Source organism: Lactuca serriola, chromosome 6, assembly GCF_051521515.1.
Source record: "Lactuca serriola cultivar US96UC23 chromosome 6, Lser_US96UC23_V15, whole genome shotgun sequence".
Lineage (NCBI taxonomy): Eukaryota > Viridiplantae > Streptophyta > Magnoliopsida > Asterales > Asteraceae > Lactuca > Lactuca serriola.
Window position 1 is genome coordinate 56,731,963 of NC_136413.1, and position 18,103 is coordinate 56,750,065.

The 18,103-nt window shown below is 39.0% G+C and overlaps 2 protein-coding genes across 2 annotated transcripts; one reads left to right on the forward strand and one right to left on the reverse strand.

The window, feature by feature from the left end:
- Nucleotides 1-927: 927 nt before the first annotated feature.
- On the reverse strand, nucleotides 928-3,228 carry LOC145059780 (uncharacterized). Its single transcript, XM_079007567.1, has one exon. The coding sequence runs from the start codon at nucleotides 3,226-3,228 to the stop codon at nucleotides 928-930; it is 2,301 nt and encodes a 766-aa protein (XP_078863693.1).
- An 11,251-nt stretch (nucleotides 3,229-14,479) lies between these two features.
- Nucleotides 14,480-15,747, forward strand: LOC145058104 (chalcone isomerase-like protein 2). The gene is made up of 5 exons (XM_079006024.1): nucleotides 14,480-14,620; nucleotides 14,728-14,812; nucleotides 14,889-15,044; nucleotides 15,117-15,343; nucleotides 15,429-15,747. Exons 2-5 carry the CDS (start codon nucleotides 14,740-14,742, stop codon nucleotides 15,594-15,596), a joined length of 624 nt encoding a protein of 207 aa, XP_078862150.1. The 5' UTR covers nucleotides 14,480-14,620; nucleotides 14,728-14,739; the 3' UTR covers nucleotides 15,597-15,747.
- The last annotated feature ends 2,356 nt before the right edge of the window (nucleotides 15,748-18,103 follow it).

The window sequence follows — 18,103 nt, forward strand, 5'->3', positions numbered from 1 at the left end:
TGGTTCAATGAAATATGATGACTGGTTAACATTCAATTGATTAAACTCCAAACTTCACCCTAATTTCCTTGAATTTTGAAGTTATAATTAAATGTTGAATTCGTTGAATTTTTTTAGAGTTTATTGCAGTGTAGAAAAAAGCTATATAATTGTATGACTTGTATGGGCAATAAAAATGATAATGTTACAATTAAATAGAATCTATAAAATTCAGTTCGTAAATGCGCTTAACGTCTTCATCTATTTCTTGTTTTTTCTCCTTGTGTAAAGTTATAAATATAGAAAAATTGTACTCTGTCGCATACATATACAATTATTTCATGATTAAAACACACGTAGAACTCTGTAGGCTCACAAAGACTAATTCTATTATGACGGCCATTGACATAGAATAAAGACTAAAATTAATAAATACAGAAAAATTTGTACTCTATCGCATAAACATATAATTATTTGATAATTAAAACAATACATATGACGGAAGCTGTTGGCCCACAAGGACTAATTCTATTAGGAGGGCCGTTGACTTAGAATAGAAGCCATGTTAATGTTCTTCCTTATCAACGAGTCTATATCGTTCACCAAAAGTAAAATGACAAACGTAATAATTAAAGTGGGTAAAAAAGCTATCATTGACGGATCATGTAGATTTTTTTAACCGAAAATCTAATATAATCCTATCTGATTCTAAACTAATCTTGATTCCATTTATGTCCCATGTGGGATTTGAATCTCCCAAAAAAAATGATTGCAACACGTGATACCTCGACCTCAAGAAGGGGATCATGTAGATAAATATAATAACATGATCATATATAATGTTTGAGCAAGGTTTCCAATGACTTTGAAACCCTATGACCAACAAACATAGGAACTATGACAAATCTTTATGAACTTTCCGGGTAAGTTTTAGAACCGAAATGGTTGTCAAGGAAAAGGATTCTTTAAGTAAGCACGCCACTTATCAATAAACGCCAACTCGTCTGGATTCAAGCTTGGAAGTTCACGATCTCGAAGGCTGTTGATTATCTGTGTAGTCTCGCCTAGAAGTTGGGCTGCAGCTTCGACACTCGCCTCCCTTTTTTCTATGGCATTTTCGTGGCATTTCATTGCAATGACTTGGGGTAAGTTGGTGAGACATGCAGCTAATATATCAGCGATCACTGATGATAACTGTGCCAATAGTTCATCCTGGCTAACCTGGTCAATGTTCTCGTGGTAGGAGAGCATTATTGTTTCAGTGATACGATACATTGAATTGGCACAAATAAACTTGTATCTGGAATTATCATCTTGGCTTTCCACCTCATTGGCCTTGTTTTTAGCTGTATCCCTTAACCATTGTAGAATATGTCCTGGTGTATTCACTTTAGGATTAGGTTTTGGCAGCTTGTGTCCTAACCACTTGTGGTAGACTTCAACTTCTACCCACAAAGTTTTAGCCGCCTTTTGAATGCTTACATGATTATCAGTAGCATTGAGGGTTTCTTCCACAAGTTTGACATATACAAGACCTTCACTCACACCACTCACCAAGCAATCGACTTTTTTCTTTTGGATGTTCGGAAGAGACATGGCGATGGATGTCAGAGTTACCAATGGTAAACTCCAACAGTTGAGATATTCTTCTGAAAGTAAAGGCGGAACATGATGGCTGTCAATCCTTTCAACTCCTTCAAAACCTCTAGATTCTGCTAAAAGCTTCATAAGATTCTTTGGTTGTTGTTTTTCAGACTTTCCGATCAAGTGGTTCACAGATTTTGAAATGCCTTTTAATGTTTTCTCAGCAAACTCTATGTCATCTTGAAGTTGCAGAACATACTGCCTTAGATCTCTATCGTTCTCAAGCTGCTCAGGATTTTGTCCCAACTCAATGCTTGATGCGCTAAACATGGCCTTTAAGCACGTCCGACAACCAAGACAATACGAGACACATATCACAAAGAAAACCGGAATCATTGTTATCAAAATTGGAATCACTGCTATGATCTTGCATGCTACCACGATTGTCTTCTGAAATCCTATACAAATGCTGAGACTTAGGATTTTCAAATGGTGGAGGACAATCTTGCATTTGCGGCTTCTGGATGGGAATTGTATGCTACTCTGTTTCCAATCATGTAACTTCTGGGTCCAGTAACTCTCTACTTTATAGACCTTGAGTTGCTTCCAAATCCATTTTACTGACAGCTTAAAGCTTAATGCTGCAAAACATCTAGCAACTGGGGCAATCGTACCCAGTATCACTCCGATACTTTGTATAATATAAATCAGTGACATCGACCACTTATAATCGGAGTTATAGTCCATTAGATTTCCCAAATCAACCATCATAAACAAAATAAGTAAGACACTGGTTAAAGCACATATTACCCCAGAAGCGGAGGTTGTAGCAGAGCAAGCTGTCATAAATTGAGGGCTTCCAGTTCCTGCCATGATCCAGTAGTTGCTCACATGCTGCTTTAGCTTCTCAACAGTTAACACTCTTCCTGGTTGTTGCAGCTCTTGATCCATTAAAGTTGTTTGATGAGCGGATTGGTATTTAGATTCTAGAATCTCTTTCGACTTTAGAATTGCTAAAGATGAACAAGCATATATTATCAGCAACATGAGTAAGGGAACCACATAAGCGACTGCATAAATAATACTCTGAAGGAAGGTTCCTTTAAGATATGTATAAACTGGAGTCGCGACTAGGACCTCAGCATCATCTACTGAATAAAAGAGAATCCCGGTGTTTATTTGAATGCAAATATTGACAACCAAGGTGATTACTAGAACACCCAAGGCTATGACGTTTGTGACAAGTTCCTTGCTGTTCATGGTTGCTAGAGAAGGCAGCATATTAGCCATCATGGTGCACATAAACCACACGCTTCCAAACTTTGCATTCAGGTCAACAATACCTGGCATTAGATTACTTAGATCCATGGGTAGCTTTATTGCAGCAGCTATCACTGTGAGAGATGCGGCATTCAGAGTGAAATATTTACATGGAAACCAGAGCTTTCTGTTACGCAAACCATGTAATAAATCAGCCACCATTGCAAGGATGCATAACAGGGATGCACAGGCGATATAGATCCCAACCAAAGGCATAGGTTTGTTGTATAAGTTTTGCTGATGTGATTGGTATACTAAAATCTTCAAGGAAGATATGTAGTCTTCTGTAATATTTTTGCAAGAGGTCACTTGCCAAAATTGGTTGTAGAGTAAGGTGGAATCCATGATAATGTTGCTACAAGGAAAATGAATTGGGTATGCGATGCGGATAAGGGGTGTAAGGAGATGGAGACGAGATTATTTTTGTGGAAGACTTAAAACGAAAGTATGTTTCTTCAGTGCTATGGATAACTTAAAAAAATGAATACTTTATAATCTATCACTTGATCCCACTTTGAAACTTTCGTACATTAATTATGGGAACGACTTTCAAAAACTGTCTTTGTCACGTGGTCTAAGAAGGACCCATATGAATTTTATTTTTATTAGAATACAAAACACATAGAAATATTATTTATAGTTTTAAAGAAAATAAATGTATGGAAATTGGAAATGTTTAACGAACCTACTAGTTTCTGTTAATTTTATCAACCAAACTCAATAGCTTTTCTTATTTAAGGGGTAAAAATGCAAAAACTAGGATATCATGTATGTATTCATTATATTATCTTCCTTTTTTTTTTTTTTTTTTTTTATTACTTTAGGGGGCTGAATTTTGAATTATTTTTTAATGAGATATTCTATTTTGAAAAAAAAGATACTATCTAATTGTTTATAACATTAAATGCTGTTTCTGAGTTTTATAAAATGATATAAATTAAAAAATTTACTTGGGAGTTGTTAAACATGTCAAAATTTGCTACTAATCACCAACTCACCCCCACTTCACTTTACAACCCATGTGCTTATTCAAATCTTCAGTTGGGGGTGTTCTTTCAAATATAGAAAGTCTTGCAAACTTAATTTTAATATTAAATAATAATTTTCTATTTTAATATTTTATTTATTTAAACTATCTTTACTATTATATATATATATATATATATATATATATATATATATATATATATATATATATATATATATAATACAATCTTATTTATATACATATTAATACGGTCCATCTTTATTATTATTTTGTTATTTTATTTTAAAAAATATTATTTTAATTATAATAATTAAATTTATGTTTATTTATTATTGAGTAAATATTAATATTTAATTATATATATATATATATATATATATATATATATATATATATATATATATAGTAACTGTTGATGTGGCAGTGGGGACCACTTTTGAAAGATGAATATTATTGGACTAGTGTGAGTAGTAATTGCAAAGCTGATGTATTACAATTGAAAGATTAGTGACATTGCACTGATGTGGATGACCTAACATGTAAAAAATTGCCTAATCACCAACACCTCCCACTTCACTTCACAACCAATGTGCACCCCACTTCACTTCACAACAAATGTGTTTATTCAAATCTTCAGTTGGAAATGGTATTGCCACATCATGGGTGATGTTATATATCTGAATGAATTCTTGAGATTTATGGAGACCAGAAAAAAAGAATAATATAAAAAATTTGACATCTCATTCTTCATGTCATCTCAACTATGTGGTACGGTTCTTATCGGAGATTTATCATAGATTTCTCCAAGATTGTCGTCCCTCTCACCAGGTTGATCCGGAAGGGTGTTACTTTTATTCGGGGTCCCGGGCAACAGACCACTTTGAGACTCTTCGCCAAAGATTGTACGAAGCCCTGGTGTTAGCCCTTCGTAAGGGAGTGGAGGACTTTGTGGTTTACTGTTATGCATCTATATCCGGGATGGGTACGGTGCTGACTCAGAGAGGGCAGGTGATAGCATACGCATCGAGGATGTTGAAGCCTCACGAGACGAGATATCCCACCCACGATCTAGAGCTGGGGGAGGTGGTGGTTGCCCTCAAGATCTGGCCCCACTATTTATATAGGGTTTGGTGTACCATATATGCGGACCACAAGAGCCTAAAGTATTTCATGGATAAGCCCAACCTAAATATGCGACATAAGAGATGGTTGGATGTGGTGAAGGACTATAACTGTGAGATCCTGTATCATCTGGGCAAGACTAATGTGGTAGCCGACCCCTGAGCCGCAGAGTAGAGAGTGCTCCGATCTGAGATGTGTTTATTAGGATGACGGTGATGACTCCAGTCTTAGATACCATTCGAGAGGCCCAGGTGGAGGCTGTGAGACTAGAGAACTGTAAGAGGGAGCGGATGATTGGGTAGGTTTCCGAGTTTGTGATGGATAGCCGAGGGCTTATGACTGTCCAAGGGTAGATTTGGGTGCTCTATACAGGCGGAGCTCGACGTATACTGGTCGAGGAGGCGCATAGATCAAGATTCTCGATCCATCCCGGAGCCACTAAGATGTATTTGGACCTAAAGAGAGACTATTGGGGGCCCTGTATGAAGAGGGATGTTGCTTGGGTAGTTAAGAGGTGCTTGACCTGCCGCCAGGTTAAGGCAAAGCACCAGCGTCCACATGGTCCATTACAACCTCTAGAGATTCCCCGATGGAAGTGGAAACATATCTCTATGGACTTTATCACCAAGTTCCCGAGGATTGCTCATGGAGTTGATGTGATTTGGGTGATTGTGGACTGACTGATGAAGAGTGTAACATCCCAAGTCAGTAACGAGAGTTCCGGGGGGGCGGGGGGGGGGGGGGGGAGGGTGGGGTAAAGTGTAAGTTTGGAAAAGAGGAACTCGGCGAGTGGGAACTGCAACTTGTCGAGTCTAAGCGTGTGTCAGGCACATGTTAAGTGACCGGACTCGCCGAGTCGGAGGCTGGACTCGACGAGTCCGTGCTGGAATGAGAAACCCTAATTTCTAGGGTTTCCACCCTATATAAGGAACCTTAAGCCCCACCCCAGTTTTCCCTTTGACGTCTAGAAGCTTTCCCCATCGATTTCAAACCCGAATTTGAGAATGAGAAGGATTTAAGTGTGTTTTGGAGCTTGGAGAAGAAGGATACTTGAAGCAAGAGTTGGTAGGATCATAAAGGAGCAAAGTGGATCTGATTTCCTTGCTTGTTGGCATCAAATTGAAGGTAAAAAGTTGTTGCCTTGACTTGTTGTGCTTAGATTGTTCATAGATGAAGTTTTAGGGCCAAATTGTCATATATGAGTCTCTTTTCGAGTATTGAGTTTAGATCTGAGGTTGCTACTACAGATCTAGACTTGTCTTGACTCATGAATCTGGAAAGTGATAGCTTTGGGGCTAGATTGAGAGTGTCCTTGCCTTAAACCTTCATTTTAGCTTGATTAGAGCTTGTTGAGCCTCATATGCACGTAAAGTTGGAAACTTTACGTGTGAATCTAGCCCTAGGAGTCCCTATCTATGTATTGGAAGCAACGAAATGGCCTGTGATCGTCTGAACGAAGATATTACGTATGGAATCGGCGAGTCTGGGAGATGACTCGACGAGTCGGGCTAGATATCAGTCTTGAGTTGCATAGTAACTTGGCGAGTCACATGGGTGGACTCGGCGAGTTGTATGAAGATGGGCAGGAACTCGACAAGTTAAAAGAACAACTCGGCGAGTCTGTTGAAGATTGCATTGGACTCGGCGAGTCTGGTCGTGAAGTCCTAACCTTGTCTGGTGGAGGTGTGAATCGGTGAGTCGAGGGATGACTCGGTGAGTTGAGTAGGAAGGGAATCAGATCTTGTTGAACTCAACGAGTCTTGGGGAGACTCGGCGAGTTGAGTCGTGGCTTGGGGAGTTCTGAGCATAGGAACTCGACGAGTCAACAGGATGACTAAGCGAGTAGGGTCAACCAGGAAGGTTGACTTTGATTGAGGACTTTGACTTGGACCAAGGGTTAACTAGTTGACAGTTGCAGGCGACTTATCCTCACTATATCTACAGGGTCTAAGGCACTAAGGCCGGCCCTTTATCGGATGGGAATCCGGGTAGTTGTTTGTTATGTTATTGCTTTGCTATGTCTGCATCCTGGTATTTAGGATGGTATATGTTAGAGACCTGATTAAGTTCGGTATCCTGGTATTTAGGATGGTATATGTTAGAGACCTGGTTAAGGTCGGTATCCTGGTATATTGGTTGACGCTATGTTAGAGACCTGGTTAAGGTTGGTATCCTAGTATATAAGATGTTGCTATGTTATGTGATCTGCTAGATCGGTTGATTAGCTGTGAACTGCTATATGATTATATGTTTATGTGCTCATGGTTGTTGGACTGGGGTTGGCTTGAGGCAGGTCCTGCTTTGTGCTGTAGGCCAACATACCCAGGGCAGACCGGTTACACCGAAGGCCCGACGAGCGGTCCGGATAGGCTGAAGGCCCCAAGGTATTGATCGTGTTAGTGGAAGGCAGTGCATGGACCCGAGAGTCCTTGCGGGCAGATTCAGAGCATGTGTGATGCAGTGAAAAGTGGTTACTTTACAAGGGAATAGTGTAGAGTGGGTTGTGAGCACCGTGGCACTTGCTTGAAGTGGGAAGGTTGGCAAGTAGACTTCCTTGGATAAGGAAATGGAAAGGTATGTAACTCGGGGGGGGGGGGGGGGGGAGTGTTAGTTCACGGAAGTGAAGGCAGTAGTTATAATGGATGATTGAGAGTATTTCAATTAAGTTTGTTGAGCACTGTGATTGTGCCAGTGGTATGGAAGCACATCCGGATTGGGTTTTCTGTTGAGGTTGCGAAAGAATTTTCGGTGGTGTAGAACCAGAGGAGTTCGGAAGAGATGCAAGGATGGAGCCTTGGATTTTCGGTATGGTTGTGATCAGGAGGTTATGTATGTAGCGGTAATTCATCCTGGTGATGTCTGGAGGTATCGTCAGTATGTCGGGTTTTTCAGGCCCGAGGATGTTAGAGCAGGTTCAAAATTTGTATGTGATTGTAGAAGAGAGCTCATGGGAGTTGCTCAGGAGCTGAAGGATGTGTCATCCTGTCAGCACGAAAAGAAACAAGTTGGATTCGGAAAGGAAAGCAGGATAAGTCTCGGAAGTGAATGCGATAAAGGATATGCCAGTCGAGGAAAAGGGTAGTAGCTTGGTACCGGTTCAGGACCCGGTGGTTCAGGGTGATCATTGGTTGATGAGTGTTGTTATCAGAGAAAGAAGCCGGTGGCCGGCTTGAAGCAGTGGTCGTGACTCTATGAGGGAAGAGTTAGACTTTATAGAGGTTGATAGCAGTGTTCGGAGGAACCTGGGTCGAATGATACCAGGAGGTGCATTATGGGAGTAGTATCTGGAATTATATGCTGCATCAGGCTTCGAGGGCGAAGCCAAATTTAAGTGGGGGAGAATTGTAACATCCCAAGTCAGAAACGAGAGTTCGGGCGGGGGGGGGGGGGGGGGGGGGGGTAAAGTGTAAGTTTGGAAAAGAGGAACTTAGCGAGTGGGAATTGCAACTCGTCGAGTCTAAGCGTGTGTCGGGCGCATGTTAAGTGACCGGACTCGCCGAGTCGGAGGCTGGATTCGATGAGTTCGTGCTGGACTGAGAAACCCTAATTTCTAGGGTTTCCACCCTATATAAGGAACCTTAAGCCCCACCTCAGCCTCTTTAGCACTCCCTTTGACGTCCAGAAGCTTTCCCCATCAATTTCAAACCCTAAATTGAGAGTGAGAAGGATTTAAGTGTGTTTTAGAACTTAGAGAAGAAGGATAATTGAAGCAAGAGTTGGTAGGATCATAGAAGAGCGAAGTGGATCTGATTTCCTTGCTTGTTGGCATCAGATTGAAAGTAAAAAGTTGTTGCCTTGACTTGTTGTGCTTAGATTGTTCACAGATGAAGTTTTAGGGCCAAATTGTCATATATGAGGCTCTTTTCGAGTATTGAGTTCAAATCTGAGGTTGCTACTACAGATCTAGATTGGTCTTGACTCATGAATCTGGAAAGTGATAGCTTTGGGGCTTGATTGAGAGTGTCCTTGCCTTAAACCTTCATTTTAGCTTGATTAGAGCTTGTTGAGCCTTGTATGCATGTAAAGTTGGAAACTTTACGTGTGAATCCAGCCCTAGGAGTCCCGATCTATGTATTGGAAGCAATGGAATGGCCTGTGATCGTTTGAAAGAAGATATTACGTATGGACTCGACGAGTCTGGGAGATGACTCGGCGAGTCGGGCTAGATATCAGTCTTAAGTTGCATAGTAACTCGGCGAGTCACATGGGTGGACTCGACGAGTTGTATAAAGATGGGCAGGAACTCGACGAGTTAGAATAACAACATGGGTGGACTCGACGAGTTGTATAAAGATGGGCAGGAATTCGGCGAGTCTGTTCTTGGACTCGGCGAGTCTGGTCGTGAAGTCCTAACCTTGTCTGGTTGAGTTGTAAATCGGTGAGTCGAGGGATGACTCGGTGAGTTGAGCAGGAAGGGACTCAGAGCTTGTTGAACTCGACGAGTCTTGAGGCGACTTGGCGAGTTGAGTCATGGCTTGGGGAGTTTTGAGCATAGGAACTCGACGAGTCAACGGGATGACTCGGTGAGTAGGGTCAACCAGGAAGGTTGACTTTGATTGAGGACTTTGACTTGGACCAAGGGTTGACCAGTTGTCTTCCAGGGGTATTTTGGTAATTATTGATGTTTATTGGTTTTGGTTATTTGGTAATGATCAGTGGTGGAGTTCATGCTGGTGGTCGAAGCAGCCTGGTCTTATTTCTTCAAGTCGGCAGTTGTAGGTGAGTTATCCTCACTATATCGACAGGGTCTAAGGCACCAAGGCCGACCCTTTATCGGATGGGAATCCGGGTAGTTGTTTGTTATGTTATTGCTTTGCTATGTGTGCATCCTGGTATTTAGGATGGTATATGTTAGAGACCTGGTTAAGGTCGGTACCCTGGTATTTAGGATGGTATATGTTAGAGACCTGGTTAAGGTCAATATCCTGGTATATTGGTTGATGCTATGTTAGAGACCTGGTTAAGGTCGGTATCCTGGTATATAGGATGTTGCTATGTTATGTGATCTGCTGGATTGGTTGATTAGTTGTGAACTGCTATATGATTATATGTTTATGTGCACATGGTTGTTGGATTGGGTTGGGTTGAGGCGGGTCCTGCTTTGTGCTGTAGGCCAACATACCCAAGGTGGGCCGGTTAGACCGAAGGCCCGACGAGCGATCCGGATAGGCTGAAGGCCCCAAGAGGGCGGACCAGACGTGCCGAGGCTCGGAGAGTGGACCAGACAGACTGAAGGCCCGGTGCTGGCAGACTAGTCATACTGTAGACTCAGAGAGAGAGTGAACTGGGTGGACTGAAGGCCTGGTGCAGGCGGACCAGTCATACTGTAGACTTAGAGAGGGAGAGAGTGGACCGGGTGGACTGCAGGCTTGGTGCAGGCAGACCAGTCACACTGTAGACTCGATATGCATGGTTGTTCTATTTATGATATGATATGTTATGTGTATGGTATTGTGGTTGGTATTTTGGGGGTAACTCACTAAGCTTTCGGGCTTACAGTTTCAATGTATTGTTTCAGGTACTTCAGGAGACCGTGGCAAGGCGAAGGCGTGATCATACCGCTCCTCATGTTTTATGACTTATGTGATATGGTTCTGGGAAATACTCTGATAATTAAACTATTTTGAAAACAAATGTATGAACTCAATGGTTTTGAATGAAATAAAATGTTTTAATTTGGCTCGAATTTTATGGTCGTTACAAAGAGTGCTCACTTCCTTGCTATTAGTGAGAGCTCTTCTGTAGAGAGATTGACTGAGATCTATATAAGAGAGGTAGCAGCACGACATGGAGTGCCGACCTTGATAGTATTAGATTGAGACGTGCATTTCACTTCCAGGTTTTGGAAGACATTTCATGAGGAGTTGGGCATGCGCTTGCATTTCAGTATTGCGTACCACCTGTAGACGGACGGGCAGAGCGAACAGCCGATTCAGACGCTTGAGGACATTTTCTGTGCATGTGTCATGGACTTCGGAGGAAGTTGGGACACCTACTTACCATTGGCTGAGTTTTCTTACAACAACAACCATCATTCGAGTATTTGTATGCCTGTCTTTGAGCTTCTATACGGGAGGAGGTGTCGAACTCCCATTTGTTGGGGAGAAGTGGGGCATAGAGTGATAGGTGGATTGGACATAGTGCTAAAGACGACCGAGCAAATTCAGCAGGTCAGACAGAGGTTACTGATGACCCAGAGTCGCCAGAAACGTTATGCAGACAGGCGACGATCTAAGCTAGAGTCTCAGGTCGGGGATTTTGTCCTCCTAAAGGTATCCCTATGGAAAGGGGTGATCCAATTAAAGAAACGGGGCAAGCTGGGGCCCCGATACATTGGTCCTTTCAGAGTGACCGCCAGATTGGGTAAGGTAGCATACTAGTTGGAGCTACCTGCAGAGTTGAGTCAGATCCATAACACCTTCCACGTGTCCCAGTTGAGGAAGTGTGTAGACAATGAGAAGGAAATAGTACCCCCTAGAGGACATTTAGGTGGATGCGAGCCTGAATTACATTGAGAGGCCGATTGCGATTTTGGATCGAAAGGTGAAGGTTCTGAGGAACAAAGAGGTGCCCCTGGTTCAAGTCCAGTGGCAACATCGGAGAGGGTCCGAGTTGACTTAGGAGCCGGAGTCGGAGATGCGGGAGCAGTATCCAGAGTTATTTGCGGAGCATGACTTCGAAGGTAAAGTCTGATTCTAGTGGGGGAGAATTGTAACATCCCAAGTCCAAGTATACCTTGTAACCCTTGATCTTTTGAGAACTTGTCCATTTTGGCCCTTATAGAGAAAAGGTGGTAAATGAGTACGCGGGGCGTACAAAAGTGTACGCCCAACGTACTCATATGCGTGCATATGACGCGCAGGCTACCTAGTACACTGGGCGTACTAGGCCTATAATGAAAACGCTAATTTTTGGTGAGTCCCCTATATAAAGGATATAGTGGACTCATTCCTAGCCACCATTCCCAAAAACCAAACCCTCCTAACCGTAAGTCATTGTTCTTAAAGCTTGTGAGTGCACTTGAGAGCTTGTGAGTGTATTCTTGTGTTCTTGAAGTGGAGAATAAACTTTAGAGAAGAAGGAGTGAGAGTCCAGACCCTTGGATCTAAGCATAGCTATGTAGAAAGCTTCACATAGAGGTATAAAGCTTCAAGCTTTCTCACTCTTTTGATTGTGCATCTAAATATAGTATTTTAGGGTTTTGTCCCAAAAGATGAAGACTTTAGGAGATAATGAGCTCCAGAGACCATGATCAACCCCCTTTGAGTGTATTTAGTGGAGTAATATCATAAAAATTCAATATCGGAAGTTAGAAACAAGTCATGCATGAGATATGAGCTTTATGAGAAAAGGAGGTGAGTGTTTTGAGTTTTTGTGACCAAATCAGCTATGCAAAGGCTTAAAGTCATTGACTTTATGGATTAAGAGATATTAGGGAGTCTAGATCTATGTTATGAGCCAAGGTCTTAACTGATTAAGACCCAATATGTGTGAAGAGTGAAACTGGGACTTACGTTGGGCGTACTCCTAGTACGCGCGGCGTAGGAGTCGAGCATCCCCATTGTATGCATGGCAGTAGAGTACGACCAACGTAGAGAGATGGTATGCGTATCGTACTCCTTGTCGTTGACTTTTTTGTTCACTTTTAGGTTTGGTTAATTTGTGGACTATTAAGCCTATAGAGAGGTAAAATGGTCTTTTACCCTTCAGTAAGTTTATAGAAGGGTTAGTCTAGCTTGATGAGAGCCATAGTTAATTAAGGATAATTGTCGTAAGTGTTTGGCGGAGGCTAGACCGGTGATTTGAGTTCGAGGCTATCTGATTCTTACGAGGTGAGTCTTCTCACTATACATACCTAGAGTGGTAATCTGAGTTGTGTAACCAGAGGGTCTTAAGTGTTATTTGAGTACTGTGATATTCCTGCATTATGTCTATGTGATTTATGCTATGCATTGGTCTTGACTCATGAGTTGTATATGGTATTTTGGGAACTAACTAAGCTTCGTGCTTACCGTGTTATGTGTTATATGTTTCAGGTACTTCTCAGGATCACGGGAAGGTGCCGACATGATTGTACACACACATCACAGATTGAATTATGATAGAGTATCCTGGAGTTATATATATATATATATATATATATATATATATATATATATATATATATATATATATATAGTTTTTGATTATGAGATTTGATGATTTGACATTGTGACATTTTGAGATTTTGATATTGTGATAAATGTGTTTTTAAATTGAAAAACTTTGTTTGAAAATTTACGTCTTTACAATGAATACATTAGAATGTTATTATTATTCAATTTCAGGTTCAAGGATTTTATTATTCTTTATTAATATCGAATAGAATAACATTCTGACAGAATTATTGTAATTGTTGGATATTAATAAAGTATAACAAAACAGTATTGTAAAATTGAATTAATTAAAAAATCATAATTCAAAATTAAGAACATCAAAATTCCCTAAATATCCGAAAATTTTCTTTATAAATTTGTGTTTCCTAATTTGAAAGTAATGGAAATGAACTAATAATTAGTTAGAATACAATAATCTAAGGATATATATATATATATATATATATATATATATATATATATATATATATATATATATATATTACAGCGCCACACCTAAGCTTAGGTACTAAACCTCTAAAATATGTCGTTTTAACATGCTAAATATATCCGACTTGGTTTCACTTGGTAAATATATCATTCTCCATCACATTTCTTTCTTTCATTAACGTTTTATCATCTCGGTTTTCTTTCCTCAATTATCGTTTATTACTTCATCCAAGTGAACATTACTAAACCCTAAACCTAAACCCTAAATTTAAACCCTAAACACTAAAGCTAAACCCTAAACCCCAAATCTAAACACTAAACCCTAAACCCCAAATCTAAACACTAAACCCTAAACCCTAAACCCTAAACCTTAACCCTAAACCCTAAACATAAACCTAAACCCTAAACTCTAAACCCTAAACCCTATTGTGTCGATCTTGAATTTACATCTTGAAGTATTAATCGTGAATCCATTAACCGTAATCTTTATATAGTAAAACAATGTATTTTCAAGAGGTTTAGTACCTAAGCTTAGGTGGGGCTATATATATATATATATATATATATATATATATATATATATATATATATATATAAACGTATTTATACCTAAAAAAATACATATAAATGTAATAATTATATATGAAAAACATTTATAAATTTTTATACCTTAAAAGCGTTTTTAAAATTCTTTTTTTTTTTTTTTTTTCTTTTTAACTTATTTTTATGTTGTTTGAGAAAAAAATTGGATGATAATACAATATATTGGTACAAGGAACACATCAGACCATGCTTAATTATGGATAATTAGAAATGTATGGTATACTTAATATGCCTAAGTATGGTGGAGAGAGCATTAGACTAGACAAGCTTAAGTATGGTGGAGACATGGAAATGAAACCTTTCAATTCGTAGTTGCCAAACAGAATCTGAAATTTGCTTATTTAAAGGTCTATCAAACACTTCATTTTTTCCATCTTTCTCCCCATTGTATTCTCAATTCCAAAGAGTTTTTCTTCTAAAAGCCCGGCAACCAGTATCTGTAAGACTTAAATATTTTATAGTTTATTTGTAAATATATCTTTAATAATTCATTGGTTTTATTAGCCTGTAATGTTGAAATACATGAACTTGGATTTTTTCTGTCAGGTGTGCTAAAAAATGGCGATGGTGGGTGATGTCTCTTTTCCTCCACATATCACGACTACCAAGCCCTTGTCGTTGGTTGGACATGGTATTTGACATATTTAATTATTAATATGATCTAATTGATTGTCAAATCGATTTCAAACTAACATTGTTCAAAACAGGAATCACCGAGGTCGAGCTACATTCTCAGCGACATAAGTTCACAGCCGTCGGAGTTTACATCGATCCAAAGATCATAACTCATTTGCAACAATGGAAAGGTAAGTCTGGAATGGAATTAGCTGAAGACAACGCCATCTTCGATCGAGTAATTTCAGGTAATAAGTTTCAACATATAAAATCTTTTTTCATATGGTGGTTGTTTTACTTGTTAATTTGATTTTATGCAGCACCTGTTGATAAGTACTTGAGAATTGTTGTGACTAAGGAGATCAAGGGAATACAATACGGTGTAGAACTAGTGCGTGCAGTGAAGGACAAAGTGGTGGCTGAGCACAAGTACGGAGATGAAGAAGACATGGCTCTCGTAGAAATTATGGAGTTTTTTCCGTTTCGTCCACTCAATAAGGATTCGGTACTTACTTTCAGCTTTCTGGCGACATCAAACATTGCTGAGGTATATGAATTTAAGATGGTGTATCATAACATGAAAATTAATCTTTTGATGAAATATTGAATGTTTCCTTTGATGAAATGAACAGATTGGGTTCTCAAGTCAAGGATATGGAGATGATATGACCACAATGAAAGTGTTGAACAGGAATGTAGTTGAGGCAATGAAGAAATGGTATCTGGGTGGCACCAAGGCTTACTCTCCTTCGACAATTTTATCATTGGCAAACACTTTGGCTTCGGAATTGTCTAAATAAGTTTCGATTATCGTGTGTATTCAAATTTGGTCTATTTGTTTGTATATGGAATGTTACCTTGTCTCGGTTTCCATATTGAGGTTGATTTTGCCTTTATTTCGCTTGTGTTGCGTGTTTAGTTATAATTGTAAAATAATTTTTATTCCTCGAACCAGGGTGGTTGATAATATTATGTGGGAAGACGAAACCATAGGCTCCCATTTATCATAAAAACTGACAAAAATGGGTGAACTTGATGCTATCAACTTCAGCCATTTATACCCAAGTCAAAGACCACGGCCCATTTATATCCATACATATATACTCATTACTATCATGCTTTTGTTTGAAGGTTATTATTTATTTACTATTATATAGCAAGTGGGTTTTGTGAGCAGAGTAAAGTTCATTTTTATTGACCACAAGTTGTTAAATCCATCAAATAATGAGCATGTTCGGCAAAACTAACTGGTAGCGGGTAGCGAATAGTAGTTAGTGGGTAATTGGTAGCGGTTAGCGGGTAGCTGCTAGTTTTTTTTTGATTTTTGAGTGTTTTGTTGAAAGCTACTCCATGTAGCTTTTCATTTTCAGCGTTTTGTGTAGCTAATAGCTAAGCGTTCCGGTCGCCGCACGAAGCTTTTTCTTTTTTACAAGAATTTTCTTAAAAGGCAGAAGCGAGAAGCTCCTAAAAGCTACGTGTCGAACACGCCCTATAAATTCTTATGTTTACAATATATAAGTGTAACGAACTTTATTTTTTGTTCATATTAAGTTAACCACGTTTTTTTTCACACATATTTGTCTATTAGATTTGTTTGACTTATTCAAAATAAGTCATATCATTGATAATTTTCAGTGATATTACTTATTATGAATAACTCAAACAAGTTTACTGGTTAAATATGTTTGAAAATACATAATTACCTAAATATGGACAAAAACAATTTTTTTTACCTGTTTTGGTAATATTAAGCTCTTTGTTCTAAGTGCAAGTATTTATAAGACACACTGATATGACATGGAATCGAGCTATCGGGTCTTGGTGTCAAATCTGGATTGTAGATCTGAAGTAGGTGGTGTTAGTGCGTTCCCAACTTGTTTCTTGTTGCCATCAGAGAACAAAACCACTATACCGCCTAAGGGACTGTAACCCGGGAGCAGACTCTCACGATTATGTTAGATGGATGTGTAGAACTAGTGTGTGCAGTGAAGGACAGATTGGTGGCTGAGCACAAGTACGGAGATGAAGAAGAAATTATGGAGTTTTTTTCGTTTCGTCCACTCAATAAGGATTCGGTACTTACTTTCAGCTTTCTGGCGACATCAAACATTGCTGAGGTATATGACTTTAAGATAGTGTATCATAACATGAAAATTAATCTTTTGATGAAATGAACAGATTGGGTTCTCAAGTCAAGGATATGGAGATGATATGACCACAATGAAAGTGGTGAACAGGAATGTAGTTGAGGCATTGTAGAAATGGCATCTGGGTGGCACCAAGGCTTACTCTCCTTCGACAATTTTATCTTTGGCAAACACTTTGGCTTTGAAACTGTCTAAATAAGTTTGGATTATCGTGTGTATTCAAATTTGGTCTATTTGTTTGTATGGACTACTGTTAGCTTGTCTCGGTTTCCATATTAAGGTTGATTTTGCCTTTATTTAGCTTTGTGTTGTGTGTTTAGTTATAATTGTAAAATAATTTAGTCCTCGACCCAGGGTGGTTGATGATATTATGTGGGAACACGAAATCAATCCCTACGCTCCCATTTATCATAAAAACTGACAAAATGGGTGAACTTGAAGCTTTCAGACTTCAGCTATTTATATCCAAGTCAAAGTCCACGGCCCATTTATATCCATCCATATATACTCATTACTATCATGCTTTCGTTTGAAGGTTATTATTTATATATTAAATAGCAAGTGGGTTTTGTGAGCCGAGTAAAGTTCATTGTGTTGACCACAGGTTGTTAAATCCATCAAATTATAAATTCTTAGGGTCAGGGTTTTTCACGTATAAGTGTAACCAACTTTAGTTTTACATATAAGCGTAATGAACTTTAGTTTTTGTTCGTACTCAGATAACCATGTTTTTTTTGTATATATTTAACCGTTAAACTTATTTGATCTATTCAAAATAAAAAAAATATGATTGGTAATTACCGGTGATATTATCTCATTATAAATAAGTCAAATAAGTTTACTAGTCAAATATATATAAAAATATATAATTACCAAAATATGGACAAAAACAAAAGTTTCTTATCTATGTTGGTACTATTGAGTTCTTTATGTTAAGTGTAAATAGTCATAAGACACACTATATGATATGGAATCGGGCGATCGGGTCTTGGTGCACTAGTACAAAAATGACCTACAGACACACCAAAAAAATATGACCATATGCATATAGTGACATTTTATTTTTTCTCTGAAAGTGTGACGGAAGGTGATACCATCGTATGAGTCTTATGGTCACTTTAAAATATAGTGTCCATATGATATGAAAACATGTGGCTATA